At 41.0% G+C, this 15,238-nt stretch overlaps 1 protein-coding gene and 1 long non-coding RNA gene across 4 annotated transcripts in view; one reads left to right on the top strand and one right to left on the bottom strand.

Moving 5' to 3' along the window:
- The window catches only part of syndig1l (synapse differentiation inducing 1-like), a 121,973-nt gene that overhangs the window by 23,608 nt on the left and 83,127 nt on the right, over nucleotides 1-15,238 (bottom strand). For both annotated transcript variants that reach the window (XM_052524320.1, XM_052524319.1), the window contains exon 3: nucleotides 1,366-1,503. In XM_052524320.1, coding sequence (XP_052380280.1) covers nucleotides 1,366-1,503 — 138 coding nt within the window. The remainder of the gene's footprint in view (nucleotides 1-1,365; nucleotides 1,504-15,238) is intronic.
- LOC127931464 (uncharacterized) lies at nucleotides 2,392-3,020 on the top strand. 2 transcript variants are annotated; one of them, XR_008141324.1, is made up of 4 exons: nucleotides 2,392-2,635; nucleotides 2,672-2,743; nucleotides 2,780-2,887; nucleotides 2,960-3,020. It is a non-coding gene; the product is annotated as an uncharacterized LOC127931464 (long non-coding RNA). The 2 variants fall into 2 exon arrangements; XR_008141323.1 differs by lacking the exon at nucleotides 2,672-2,743.

The raw sequence follows: 15,238 nt of genomic DNA, 5'->3' as shown, positions 1-15,238 counted from the left end.
ACAAAAAGTATGCTTTACTAAAATTGAGTTGTCCAATACAGTCCTGTAATACCATAAAATAGGCCAATACAGTCCTGTAATACTGTAATATACGACATTACAGTCCTGTAATACTGTAATATACGACATTACAGTCCTGTAATACTGTAATATCGGCCATTACAGTCCTGTAATACTGTAATATAGGACATTACATCAAATCAAATCAAAACATCAAATCGAATTTTATTTGTCACATACACATGGTTAGCAGATGTTAATGCGAGTGTAGCGAAATGATTGTGCTTCTAGTTCCGACAATGCAGTAATAACCAACAAGTAATCTAACCAACAATTCCAAACTAACAATGTAGTCTATATTACAGTACTGTAATATAGGCCATTACAGTACTGTAATACTGTAATATAGGCCATTACAGTACTGTAATATTGTAATATAGGCCATTACAGAACTGTAATACTGTAATATAGGCCATTACAATACTGTAATATATGCAATATACGTAGCAGCCACTTTCATCCAAAGTGACAACAGTCCAAGCATTTTGGTATGAGACCCCACTGGGAATTGAACCCACAACTCTGGTGTTTCTAGTGCCATGCTGTTATGAACTGAGCCATGTACATGGCCACTACAATACATAAGTACAATACAATACTTTAAAATACAATACACAATTACAGTACAGGTGGAAGATGTATGATTGCCACTCCCATGAGCGTGACACCCTCCTTCAGGCCATGGACGAGGGATGCAATGATTTCACTCAAGACCTATTTCAGGATTGGATTCGCTGTGCTAAACGATTCTACCCCCACAGATTTAGACCAGAACCTATGGCCAAGTACTCAAGACAGGCTTGATGCAAACTACTGCCTGCTAAAAATTATTTACATAATTTGATTACATTGTGAAATATGTCCTCAATTATGGAATGTTGATGTTCAGTGTATTACCTAATGTGAAAACAGTGTAATGTACCGTAATTTACAGTATTGTAGCATACTACATTGAAAGGACAATATTGAAACATTGGATTTGTTAATAGATTAAGTTGTTGTTTATATTTTGGATCAATGCTTGTGAACGATATCTACCAACATTTTGTTTATGTAAAATCAAAGGTTTTGAAGGTAGTTTTTTTTGTACTTAGAGTTTTGAAAATTCACTGCACACTTGTGAATATAGTTCCAAAGTGCTAAAAAGGAAACTGTAACCCCGGAAAGGGTGGTGTATACAGTGTGTGTGTGTTAGTGTGTGTGTGTGTGTGTGTTAGTGTGTTAGTGTGTGTGTGTGTGTGTGTGTGTGTGTGTGTGTGTGTGTGTGTGTGTGTGTGTGTGTGTGTGTGTGTGTGTCCTGCTTACCCCCTGGGAGAAGTAGAAAGCAGCGATGCCCAGGGGCCAGAAGCAGCATAACATGGAGAAGATGGCCAGGCCCAGATGGTCTCTGGGTGGGATCATTATGAAGTTATCTTCACTCTCGCTGTCGCTGGAGCAGTCCGTCTGAAAGAGACCAACACTGTAAATATTAGTTCACCGCCATTACAGGTCACATACTGTAAATAACATGATGAAGTTGTCCTCACTGTCGCTGGAGCCCGTCCGTCTGAAAGAGACCAACACTGTAAATATTAGTTCACCGCCATTACAGTTCACATACTGTAAATAACATGATGAAGTTGTCCTCACTGTCGCTGGAGCCCGTCCGTCTGAAAGAGACCAACACTGTAAATATTAGTTCACCACCATTACAGTTCACATACTGTATATAACATGATGATGTTGTCCTCACTGTCGCTGGAGCCCGTCCGTCTGAAAGAGACCAACACTGTAAATATTAGTTCACCGCCATTACAGTTCACATACTGTAAATAACATGATGAAGTTGTCCTCACTGTCGCTGGAGCAGTCCGTCTGAAAGAGACCAACACTGTAAATATTAGTTCACCTCCATTACAGTTCACATACTGTAAATAACATGATGAAGTTGTCCTCACTGTCGCTGGAGCCCGTCCGTCTGAAAGAGACCAACACTGTAAATATTAGTTCACCACCATTACAGTTCACATACTGTATATAACATGATGATGTTGTTCTCACTGTCGCTGGAGCCCGTCCGTCTGAAAGGGACCAACACTGTAAATATTAGTTCACCGCCATTACAGTTCACATACTGTATATAACATGATGAAGTTGTCCTCACTGTCGCTGGAGCCCGTCCGTCTGAAAGAGGGGAGGAGGGGAGAGAGAAACTGTCAAGGGGTCTCTCATTGATATAGTTAAACTATAGTTAAATCAACATTAAATAGTTATTCAAGTTTGAAGTTAAAACGATAGTTCACTAAAATCACATTTTATTTTTCACACGTTTGGTAAACAACAGGTGGAGACTAACAGTGAAATGCTTGGTAAACAACAGGTGTAGACTAACAGTGAAATGCTTGGTAAACAACAGGTGTAGACTAACAGTGAAATGCTTGGTAAACAACAGGTGGAGACTAACAGTGAAATGCTTGGTAAACAACAGGTGGAGACTAACAGTGAAATGCTTGGTAAACAACAGGTGGAGACTAACAGTGAAATGCTTGGTAAACAACAGGTGGAGACTAACAGTGAAATGCTTGGTAAACAACAGGTGTAGACTAACAGTGAAATGCTTGGTAAACAACAGGTGGAGACTAACAGTGAAATGCTTGGTAAACAACAGGTGGAGACTAACAGTGAAATGCTTGGTAAACAACAGGTGTAGACTAACAGTGAAATGCTTGGTAAACAACAGGTGGAGACTAACAGTGAAATGCTTGGTAAACAACAGGTGGAGACTAACAGTGAAATGCTTGGTAAACAACAGGTGGAGACTAACAGTGAAATGCTTGGTAAACAACAGGTGTAGACTAACAGTGAAATGCTTGGTAAACAACAGGTGTAGACTAACAGTGAAATGCTTGGTAAACAACAGGTGGAGACTAACAGTGAAATGCTTGGTAAACAACAGGTGGAGACTAACAGTGAAATGCTTGGTAAACAACAGGTGTAGACTAACAGTGAAATGCTTGGTAAACAACAGATGGAGACTAACAGTGAAATGCTTGGTAAACAACAGGTGTAGTAACAGTGAAATGCTTGGTAAACAACAGGTGTAGACTAACAGTGAAATGCTTGGTAAACAACAGGTGTAGACTAACAGTGAAATGCTTGGTAAACAACAGGTGTAGACTAACAGTGAAATGCATGTAATAACAGGTGGTTATATACAGGAAATACCAGGTAATAACATGGTTATAACAGGAAGTACCTGTAAACTGAGTCGATAACAGTGAAATGCCAGGTAAACAACATGGTTATATACAGGAAGTACCTGTACTGAGTGTTGACTAACAGGAAATGCCAGGTAATAACACGGTTATATACAGGAAATACCTGTAAACAGTCAGGTGCAGGACTAACAGTGAAATAACATGGTTATATAACAGGAAGTACCAGGTAATAACAGGTGGTTATATACAGGAAGTACCTGTAAACAACTGAGTCGATGTGCAGGGGTAAACCAGGTAGACTAACACTTGGTTATATACAGGAAGTAACCTGTACTGAGTCGATGTGCAGGGGGTACCAGGTAATAACATGGTTATATACAGGAAGTACCTGTACTGAGTCGATGTGCAGGGGTACCAGGTAATAACACGGCTATATACAGGAAGTACCTGTACTGAGTCGATGTGCAGGGGTACCAGGTAAAAACATGGTTATATACAGGAAGTACCAGGTAATAACACGGCTATATACAGGAAGTACCTGTACTGAGTCGATGTGCAGGGTTAGTAGAGTCCAGTGTGTGGGTAGAGTCCAGTGTGTGGGTAGAGTCCAGTGTGTGGTTAGAGTCCGGTGTGTGGTTAGAGTCCGGTGTGTGGGTATCAGGTAATTGAAGTAGCTATGTACATATAAGTAGGTATTTGCGAGTGTATGGGTTGAGCCCACTGTGTGGGTAGAGCCCAGTGTATGGGTAGAGCCCAGTGTGTGGGTAGAGCCCAGTGTGTGGGTAGAGTCCACGATGTGGGTAGAGTCCGGTGTGTGGGTAGAGTCCATTGTGTGGGTAGAGCCCGGTGTGTGGGTAGAGTCCGGTGTGTGGGTAGAGTCCGGTGTGTGGGTAGAGTCCGGTGTGTGGGTAGAGTCCGGTGTGTGGGTAGAGTCCGGTGTGTGGGTAGAGTCCGGTGTGTGGGGTAGAGTCCGGTGTGTGGGGTAGAGTCCGGTGTGTGGGGTAGAGTCCGGTGTGTGGGGTAGAGTCCAGTGTGTGGGGTAGAGTCCAGTGTGTGGGGTAGAGTCCAGTGTGTGGGTAGAGTCCAGTGTGTGGGTAGAGTCCAGTGTGTGGGTAGAGTCCAGTGTGTGGGTAGAGTCCAGTGTGTGGGTAGAGTCCAGTGTGTGGGTAGAGTCCAGTGTGTTTGCGTAGAGTCAGTTCACTGGTCACGATGGCAACACCCACCCGTAGCACGCGCTCCAGCAGGTGTATTTCACTGATCATCCCTAAAGCCAACACCTAATTTGGCCGCCTTTCCTTCCAGTTCTCTGCTGCCTGCGACTGGAACGAATTACAAACATCTCTGAAGTTGGAGACTTTTATCTCCCTCACCAACTTCAAACATCTGCTATCGGAGCAGCTGACCGATCGCTGCAGCTGTACATAGTCCATCGGTATATAGACCACCCAATTTACCTACCTCATCCCCATACTGTTTTTATTTTATTTACTTTTCTGCTCTTTTGCACACCAGTATCTCTACCTGCACATGTTCATCTGATAATTTATCACTCCAGTGTTAATCTGCTCAATTGTAATTATTCACTCCTATGGCCTATTTATTGCCTAACTCCTCATGCCTTTTGCACACAATGTATATAGATTATTTGTTTTCTACTGTGTTATTGACTTGTTTATTGTTTACTCCATGTGTAACTCTGTGTTGTTGTCTGTTCACACTGCTAAGCTTTATCTTGGCCAGGTCACAGTTGCAAATGAGAACTTGTTCTCAACTAGTCTACCTGGTTAAATAAAGTTGTTCTCAACTAGTCTACCTGGTTAAATAAAGGTGTTCTCAACTAGTCTACCTGGTTAAATAAAGGTGTTCTCAACTAGTCTACCTGGTTAAATAAAGGTGTTCTCAACTAGTCTACCTGGTTAAATAAAGGTGTTCTCAACTAGCCTACCTGGTTAAATAAAGGTGTTATCAACTAGTCTACCTGGTTAAATAAAGGTGTTCTCAACTAGTCTACCTGGTTAAATAAAGGTGTTCTCAACTAGTCTACCTGGTTAAATAAAGGTGTTCTCAACTAGTCTACCTGGTTAAATAAAGGTGTTCTCAACTAGCCTACCTGGTTAAATTGTGTTCTCAACTAGTCTACCTGGTTAAATAAAGGTGTTCTCAACTAGTCTACCTGGTTAAATAAAGGTGTTCTCAACTATTCTACCTGGTTAAATAAAGGTGTTCTCAACTAGTCTACCTGGTTAAATAAAGGTGTTCTCAACTAGCCTACCTGGTTAAATAAAGGTGTTCTCAACTAGTCTACCTGGTTAAATAAAGGTGTTCTCAACTAGTCTACCTGGTTAAATAAAGGTGTTATCAACTAGTCTACCTGGTTAAATAAAGGTGTTCTCAACTAGTCTACCTGGTTAAATAAAGGTGTTCTCAACTAGTCTACCTGGTTAAATAAAGGTGTTCTCAACTAGCCTACCTGGTTAAATAAAGGTGTTCTCAACTAGCCTACCTGGTTAAATAAAGGTGTTCTCAACTAGTCTACCTGGTTAAATAAAGGTGAAATAAGAAATAAAATATACAAATAAAGGGTCAATGCAGGTGGTCCGGGTTGCCATTTGATTAGCTATTTAGCAGTCTTGTCTAGCAGTCTTGTTTAGCAGTCTTGTCTAGCAGTCTTGTCTATCAGTCTTGTTTGGCAGTCTTGTCTAGCAGTCTTGTCTAGCACTCTTGTCTGGCAGTCTTGTCTGGCAGTCTTGTCTAGCAGTCTTGTCTAGCAGTCTTGTCTAGCAGTCTTGTCTAGCAGTCTTGTTTGGCAGTCTTGTCTAGCAGTCTTGTCTAGCACTCTTGTCTGGCAGTCTTGTCTGGCAGTCTTGTCTAGCAGTCTTGTCTTGCAGTCTTGTTTGGCAGTCTTGTCTAGCAGTCTTGTCTAGCACTCTTGTCTGGCAGTCTTGTCTAGCAGTCTTGTCTGGCAGTCTTGTCTGGCAGTCTTGTCTGGCAGTCTTGTTTGGCAGTCTTGTCTAGCAGTCTTGTCTAGCAGTCTTGTCTAGCAGTCTTGTCTAGCAGTCTTGTTTAGCAGTCTGGTCTAGCAGTCTTTTTTGGCAGTCTTGTCTGGCAGTCTTGTCTGGCAGTCTTGTCTGGCAGTCTTGTCTGGCAGTCTTGTTTGGCAGTCTTGTCTAGCAGTCTTGTTTGGCAGTCTTGTCTAGCAGTCTTGTTTAGCAGTCTTGTTTAGCAGTCTTGTTTGGCAGTCTTGTTTAGCAGTCTGGTCTAGCAGTCTTGTTTGGCAGTCTTGTCTGGCAGTCTTGTCTGGCAGTCTTGTCTAGCAGTCATGTCTAGCAGTCTTGTCTTGCAGTCTTGTTTAGCAGTCTTGTCTAGCAGTCTTGTTTGTCAGTCTTGTTTAGCAGTCTAATGGCTTGGGGGTAGAAGCTGTTCAGGGTCCTGTTGGTTCCAGACTTGAAGCACTGGTACCGCTTGCCGTGCGGTAGTAGAGAGAACAGTCTGTCCCTTTAACAGTGGCTGTCGTCGGGGGTTATGGTCACTGTGGGGACAAAGTCGCCCATACAGTCATTAATGAAGCCGGTGACTGCTGTGGTAAAACTCCCCAATGTCATCGTATGAATCTCGGAACATATTCCAATCTGTGCTATCGAACCAGTCCTGTAGCTTAGCACCCGCTTCATCAGACCACTTCAGTATTGAGCACGTCACTGGTTCTTCCTGTTTGAGTTTTTGCTTGTAAGCAGGAAGTAGGAGGATAGAGCTATGGTCAGAATTTCCAAATGGAGGGCCTTGTACGTGTTTCTGTGTGTGGAATAAAGCTGATCTAGAGTTTTGTCACCTCTATTTGCACGGGTGATGTGCTGGTAAAAATGTGGTAAAACAGATGTCAGTTTCTTTGTATTAAAATCACCAGCCACGAGAAACACCGCCTCTGAATGTGCCTTAACTTGTTTGCTTATGACCCTACACAGCTCATTGAGTGTGGTCTTAGTGCCAACATCGGATTGTTGTGGTAAATGGACATCGACGAAAAATATAAATGAAAGTAAATATTATGGTGTGCAACTTATCATGCGTCATTATAACTCAGTCAAGCAAAAAAAACGTTTTAACATTAGAGATCGTGCACTAGCTGTTTTTAACAAAGCGACAAACTCCTCCTCCCCTCATCTTACTCAAATCTGCTGTCCGGTATTGACGATGCATAGAAAAACCATTGAGACGCATGTCCATGTACTCGTTCAGCCACTACTCTTGAGAAACATAGGATATTACAGTTTTTTCAGGTAAGATAGGATAGCTCCTATCCAGTTTGTTCTCCAGTGATTACACGTCTGACCAGGGTTCCGACTCGCGTGCGTCTCTTTCACCGCGGCTTTCTCTTTTGATTCCCGGAGATCAGGGCTTCTCTTCCAGAGAAAGCAGAAAGTCCAGAGCTGCAAACTTTTTGAAGTAGAAATGTTTGTCCAAATTGAGGTTAGTAAACGCTGTTCTGATATCCGGAAGCTGTTATCGGTCATAAAAAAAATGATGGCAGGTATATTATGTACAAAGAAAACTACGTATAAAGCTGCTATCCACTAAGTTCACCCACATTACAGGGAGAGATATTAGATGGATAGTTCAAAAGATACTCATACAACATTGGTTTGGATTTAAAGGGACAGCTCACCCACATTACAGGAGGAAAGATACACTGTTAAAGGGACAGCTCACCCACATTACAGGAGGAAAGATACACTGTTAAAGGGACAGCTCACCCACATTACAGGAGGAAAGATACACTGTTAAAGGGACAGTACACCCACATTACAGGAGGAAAGATACACTGTTAAAGGGACAGTACACCCACATTACAGGAGGAAAGATACACTGTTAAAGGGACAGTTCACCCACATTACAGGAGGAGAGATACACTGTTAAAGGGACAGTTCACCCACATTACAGGAGGAAAGATACACTGTTAAAGGGACAGTACACACACATTACAGGAGGAAAGATACACTGTTAAAGGGATAGTTCACCCACATTACAGGAGGAGAGATACACTGTTAAAGGGACAGTTCACCCACATTACAGGAGGAGAGATACACTGTTAAAGGGACAGTTCACCCACATTACAGGAGGAGAGATACACTGTTAAAGGGACAGTACACCCACATTACAGGAGGAAAGATACACTGTTAAAGGGACAGCTCACCCACATTACAGGAGGAAAGATACACTGTTAAAGGGACAGTACACCCACATTACAGGAGGAGAGATACACTGTTAAAGGGACAGTTCACCCACAATACAGGAGGAGAGATACACTGTTAAAGGGACAGTTTACTCTTAACTGACATTGCAGGGTCATATAGGGTGAATCTGAAATGACAATACTTTTTGGCCAGAGCTAAACACATTTTACATCCAATATCCTCATGTTAAATCCCCAATCCTCTAGGGAAGAGACTAGCAATGTCCTGTGCCAGAATACAAGTTATATGACTGTGTGATGTATACCTGAACCATCATAAATCCCAGTCATTACAGAAGTTGGGATTTATGATGCAAGGATTTTCATTTTTCATTTCCATCATCCCAGGAGTGACATTAACCCAGGAGTGACATTAACCCAGGAGTGGCATTGCTGAGAGTAAAAAACTACATCCATTGTGTTATGGGTCAGATTGACCCGCACAGTTTAATTTAAACACACTCAAGATAGTCAAAGTAAAAACATCCAAAACTTGATTTTGTCTTGTCAGACATTTCAGAAAGAAGAAATAAAACATTTGATTTGAAAACAATATATTGAACTATTTTGTTAAACATATTTCCTTTCTCACAAACAAGCATTTTCTGTTTGGAGCTCATTTTTTGGAGTGTCTGTATCAGAGATCTGCTGCTTAGCAATGAGAAAGAGACAGCTTGGGAAAGCTCACTTTCACCAAAACGTAACTTTCACCAAAACGTAATTATAAAAGTGAATCCAGAAGCAGTCGAAACAAAAATACATCAGAGACACTTGTTTATTTTGGACCTGTGCAAAGATCTATACACATGAAAAACTCTGGGTCAAAAGGACCCACAACATCCATGTTTGTAATATAAAATCTACACAGACATTTCACAACACATCAGTGTGTCTGGCATCTTAAAGGTTAAAGGTTCATGACCCTAAATGAGGAAATGTTATTTAATTTCATGGAGAACAAAAAGAGCTTAACTAGTATTTTGGGCAACTCAAACGCGGAAATGGGTCAAATGTACCTGTAACATAATAAGAGGATTAAAATATAGATATATATGTGAATAAATATATAATATATGTCTGTTCCAAATGGAACCCTATGTCCTATATAGTACGCTACTTCTGGCCAGGGCCCATAATGCACTATATAGCAGTGTTGCGTTCAATTCAGAATTTTGAAATTGACTCCCATTCAACTCATGAGTTGAAAATCAAAATTGAATTGGCCACACCCCACAGGACGTAGATTCAGACTTTTTTTTTAGTTTGAGTGACGAGGAAATATCATTTTTAATTCAGTGAAATTCAAAGATATTACAGTCAGTCGTACAACATGAGAGTTTCATTGACTCTGATAGGTCACAACCTCCAGATACCAAAGTTCATGTCACTTTTCTCCGGGAACAATATTCACATACACTTTTGACCTAAGTGCTTACAATAGCCAATTATATTTTCTCGACAACCAATGCCATTATATTAGACCGCATTGAGTTTTGTAATGACAGAGTAATTGGGCCCAAAAGTCCTTGCATCCAAAACCCTCTTAGTGAATTTGAGGGCGGTAAAGAAGCATCAACCACATCACATCTCTAAGCTTGTTGTGACAGGGCAGCCATTTTGTGTTGATTTAGAAAATGGGAACTAATGCATTCTGGGACATGTAGTATTTTCCCCCATATTGATAAATTAAATGTAATAACTTAGAATATCCACATACAGGTTTTGTTTTCCTTTGATCATCAATTTTAAGTTTGTCCTGATAGTCAATAGTTTTATATGTATGTACATAATGACATGTTTGATGTTTTGGACATGATGTACAGTTGAAGACGGAACTTTACATACACCTTAGCCAACTTCATTTAAACTCAGTTTTTCACAATTCCTGACATTTAATCATATTAAAACAATCCCTGTTTTAGGTCAGTTAGAATCACCACTCTATTTTAAGAATGTGAAATGTCAGAATAATAGTTGAGAGGATGATTTATTTCTTTCACCACATTCTCATTGGGTCAAACGTTTACATACACTCAATTAGTATTTGGTAGCATTGCCTTTTAATTGTTTTAACTTGGGCCAAACGTTTTGGGTAGCCTTCCATAAGCTTCCCATAATAAGTTGGTGAATTTTGGCCCATTCCTCCTGACAGAGCTGGTGTAACTGAGTCAGGTTTGTAGGCCTCCTTGCACACACACACGTTTTCAGTTCTGCCCACAAAGGAGGATTGAGGTCAGGGCTTTGTCATGGCCACTCCAATACCTTGACTTTGTTGTCCTTAAGCCATTTTGCCACAACTTTGGAAGTATGCTTGGGGTCATTGTCTATTTGGAAGAACCATTTGCAACCAAGCTTTAACTTCCTGACTGATGTCTTGAGATGTTGCTTCAATATATCCACGTAAATTTCCACCTCATGATGCCATCAATTTTGTGAAGTGCACCAGTCCCTCCTGCAGCAATGCACCCCCACAACATGATGCTGCCACCCCCTTGCTTCACGGTTGGGATGGTGTTATTCGGCTTGCAAGCCTCGCCCTTTTTCTCCAAAGATAAGAATGGTCATTAAGGCCAAACATTTCTATGTTTGTTTCATCAGTCCAGAGGACATTTCTTCAAAAAGTGTGATTTTTGTCCCCATATGCAGTTCCAAACTGTAGTCTGGCTTTTTTTGTGGCGGTTTTGGAGCAGTGGCTTCTTCCTTGCTGAGCGACCTTTCAGGTTATGTCGATATAGGACTCGTTTTACTGTGGATATAGATACTTTTGTACCTATTTCCACCACCTGTTTCCTCCAGCATCTTCACAAGGTCATTTGCTGTTGTTCTGGCTGGTTTCCACTTTTCGCACCAAAGTACATCCATCTCTAGCAGACAGAACGCGTCTCCTTCCTGAGCGGTATGATGGCTACGTGGTCCCATGGTGTTTATACTTGCATACTATTGTTTGTACTGATGAACGTGGTACCTTCAGGCTTTTGGAAATTGCTCCCAAGGATGAACCAGACCTGTGGAGGTCTACAATTTTGGAGGTCTCTGATTTCTTTTGATTTTCCCGTGATGTCAAGCAAACAGGCACTGAGTTTGAAGGTAGGCCTTGAAATACATCCACAGGTCCACCTCCAATAGACTCAAATGATGTCAATTAGCCTATTAGAAGCTTCTAAAGACATAACATAATCTTCTGGAATTTTCCAATCTGTTTAAAGGCAGTCAACTTAGTGTATGTAAACTTCTGACCCACTAGAATTGTGATACAGTGAATTATAAGGGAAATAATGTCTGCAAACAACTGTTGGAAAAATTACTTGTGTCATGCACAAAGTAGATGTCCTAACCAACTTGCCAAAACTATAGTTCGTTAACAAGAAATTTGTGGAGTGGTTGAAAAACAAGATTTAACCTCTTAAGACTAGGCCTCAATACTGCCCCCTTTGGAGGAAGTGCGTGCCATAGTAAACTGAAAATATTTTTTCCCAAAATTGCTAATATATGCATATAATAATTATTATTGAATAGAAAACACTCTAAAGTTTCTAAAACCATTTAAATTATGTCTGTATGTAAAGCAGAACTCTCAGGGCAGCCTTTCTCCCAAACTCTTCTCTTGTCAAGAGAAAAGTTGGGTCAACTTTGACGTCATCACCCCCACCCTTCCCAGGCAGCTACCGATCTGGGAACAGTATGTATGTGTTCAGCGCGATGCCTGCTTTCAAATGGCGCGTTCATTGTGAGAATCCCGCGAGCCCTCGTCGTTTGGCGGGCAAAAATGTTCGGGTCACTCTCAAATACATGCACTCTATTGCGCGCGGCCGATTTGGGGCACGTTCTTTTCCAAGGAACAGCAATTGAAGGCGGTTTGTCTGTTCGCGCTGATCATTGTTTTACATGCTAAAAACATCATAAAGCTCGATTCTGCACATAGTTTGACCAGTTTAGTCGACATATAATATGTAAATTTGAAGTTTTGATGCGCAAGAGTGCGGGATCAGAAGTCATTTTGGGTGCATTTCAGCTGAAGCTGTTAGCATATGCTAATACAGAGACACACAACGTGAAACCAAACTATGTATTGGGTAAGTATGACTCCTTCTACGTCTTCTGATCGAAGAACATCAAAGGTAAGGGAATATTTATGTGGTTATTTTGGGTTTCTGTGGACTCCAAACGTAGAGGAGACATACTGCTAATATCTGAGCGCCGTCTCATTGTATAGCCAGTGTATGAATTCTGTAACGTTAAAAATAAATGTAATACAGCGGTTGCATTAAGAAGAAGTGTATCTTTGTAACTATATGTAGAACATGTATATTTAGTCATGTTTATTGCTTGTTATCTAACGTTATCTGTCGGAGCTATCATCATTTCTCCGGACATTTGAGTAGCATTTTTTGAAATGTCGTCATTGTAAACAGAGATTTATGGATATAAATGGCATATTATTGAAAAAAAAAAATATTGTGTAACATGTACTATTACTGTCATCTGATGAAGATTTTCAAAAGGTTAGTGAATGATTTATTTTTTAATCCTGCTTTTATAATTTTATATTTTCTGGGACAAAATGGCTGCCTCTCGTCTTTTGTTTCGGTGGTGGTCTAATATAAATATGTGCTATGTTTTCGCCGTAAAACATTTTAGAAATCTGACTTGCTGGGTAGATGAACAAGGTGTTTATCTTTCATTTGAGCTATTGGACTTGTTAATGTGTGGAGGTTAAATATTTCTAAGAATATTTTTTTGCATTTAGCGTTATGGTAATGAGCTTGAGCCGTAGTCACGATACCGGATCCAGGATGGGTCGCCGCATTTGACTGCAAGCTAAGTGTAACTCCCGACTTCAACTGTATATTTGTATAGACTATACCTAATATAGAATAGAAGAAGCATTTGGAGATCATTGCATTCAATTATATTTCCTCAATACAAATTCATGTTTAAATTCTGTTTACTACTTCAATTCAAAATCAAGAATTTATTAGGCATTCTGAATTGAGAGAGAGAGAGAGAGAGAGAGAGAGAGAGAGAGAGAGAGAGAGAGAGAGAGAGAGAGAGAGAGAGAGAGAGAGAGAGAGAGAGAGAGAGAGAGAGAGAGAGAGAGAGAGAGAGAGAGAGAGAGAGAGAGAGAGAGAGATTGACCCCAATAACTACCGTGGAATATGCGTCAACAGTAACCTTGGGAAAACCCTCTGCATTATCATTAACAGCAGACTCGTACATTTCCTCAATGAAAACAATGTACTGAGCAAATGTCAAATTGGCTTTTTACCAGATTAATTTGACTCAATTTGGCACGAGGATCTGCTGTACAAATTGATGGAAAGTGGTGTTGGGGGTAAAACATACGACATTATAAAATCCATGTACACAAACAACAAGTGTGCAGTTAAAATTGGCAAAAAACACACACATTTCTTCACACAGGGTTGTGGGGTGAGACAGGGATGCAGCTTAAGCCCCACCCTCTTCAACATATATATCAACGAATTGGCGCGGGCACTAGAAAAGTCTGCAGCTCCCGGCATCACCCTACTAGAGTCTGAAGTCAAATGTCTACTGTTTGCTGATGATCTGGTGCTTCTGTCACCAACCAATGGAGTGCCTACAGCAGCACCTAGATTTTCTGCACAGATTCTGCCAAACCTGGCCCCTGACAGTAAAACTCAGTAAGACCAAAATAATGGTGTTCCAAAAGAGGTCCAGTCGCCAGGACCACAAATACAAATTCCATCCCTAGAGCACACAAAAAAACTATACATACTTTGGCCTAAACATCAACGCCACAGGTAACTTCCACAAAGCTGTGAAGAATCTGAGAGACAAGGCAAGAAGGGCATTCTATGCCATCAAAAGGAACATACATTTCAACATACCAATTAGGATCTGGCTAAAAATACTTGAATCAGTCATAGAGCCCATTGCCCTTTATGGTTGTGAGGTCTGGGGTCCGCTCACCAACCAAGACTTCACAAAATGGGACAAACACCAAATTGAGACTCTGCACGCAGAATTCTGCAAAAATATCCTCTGTGTACAACGTAGAACACCAAATAATGCATGCAGAGCAGAATTGGGACGATACCCACTAATTATCAAAATCCAGAAAAGAGGCGTTAAATTCTACAACCACCTAAAAGGACGCGATTCCCAAACCTTCCATAACAAAGCCATCACCTACAGAGAGATGAACCTGGAGAAGAGTCCCCTAAGCAAGCTGGTCCTGGGGCTCTATTCAAAAACACAAACACACCCCACAGAGCCCCAGGACAGCAGCACAATTAGACCCAACCAAATCATGATTAAACAAAAAGATAATTACTTGACACATTGGAAAGAATTAACAAAAAAACAGAGCAAACTAGAATGCTATTTGGCCCTAAACAGAGAGTACACAGTGGCAGAATACCTGACCACTGTGACTGACCAAAACTTAAGTAAAGCTTTGACTATGACAGACTTAGTGAGCATAGACTTGCTATTGAGAAAGGACGACGTGGGCAGTGAGCTATGTGCTTACTGCCCACAAAATGAGCTGGAAACTGAGCTGCACTTCCTAACCTCCTGCCCAATGTATGACCATATTAGAGAGACATATTTCCCTCAGATTACACAGATCCACAAAGAATTCGAAAACAAATACATTTTGATAAACTCCCATATCTACTGGGTGAAATTCCACAGTGTGCAATCACAGCAGCAATATTTGTGACCTGTTGCCACAAGAAAAGGGCAACCAGTGAAGAACAAACACCAT

Source organism: Oncorhynchus keta, chromosome 8 (assembly GCF_023373465.1).
Source record: "Oncorhynchus keta strain PuntledgeMale-10-30-2019 chromosome 8, Oket_V2, whole genome shotgun sequence".
NCBI classification, from domain to species: domain Eukaryota; kingdom Metazoa; phylum Chordata; class Actinopteri; order Salmoniformes; family Salmonidae; genus Oncorhynchus; species Oncorhynchus keta.
Note: the sequence above shows the minus strand (reverse complement) of the source record. Positions and strands in the feature narration are given on the sequence as shown.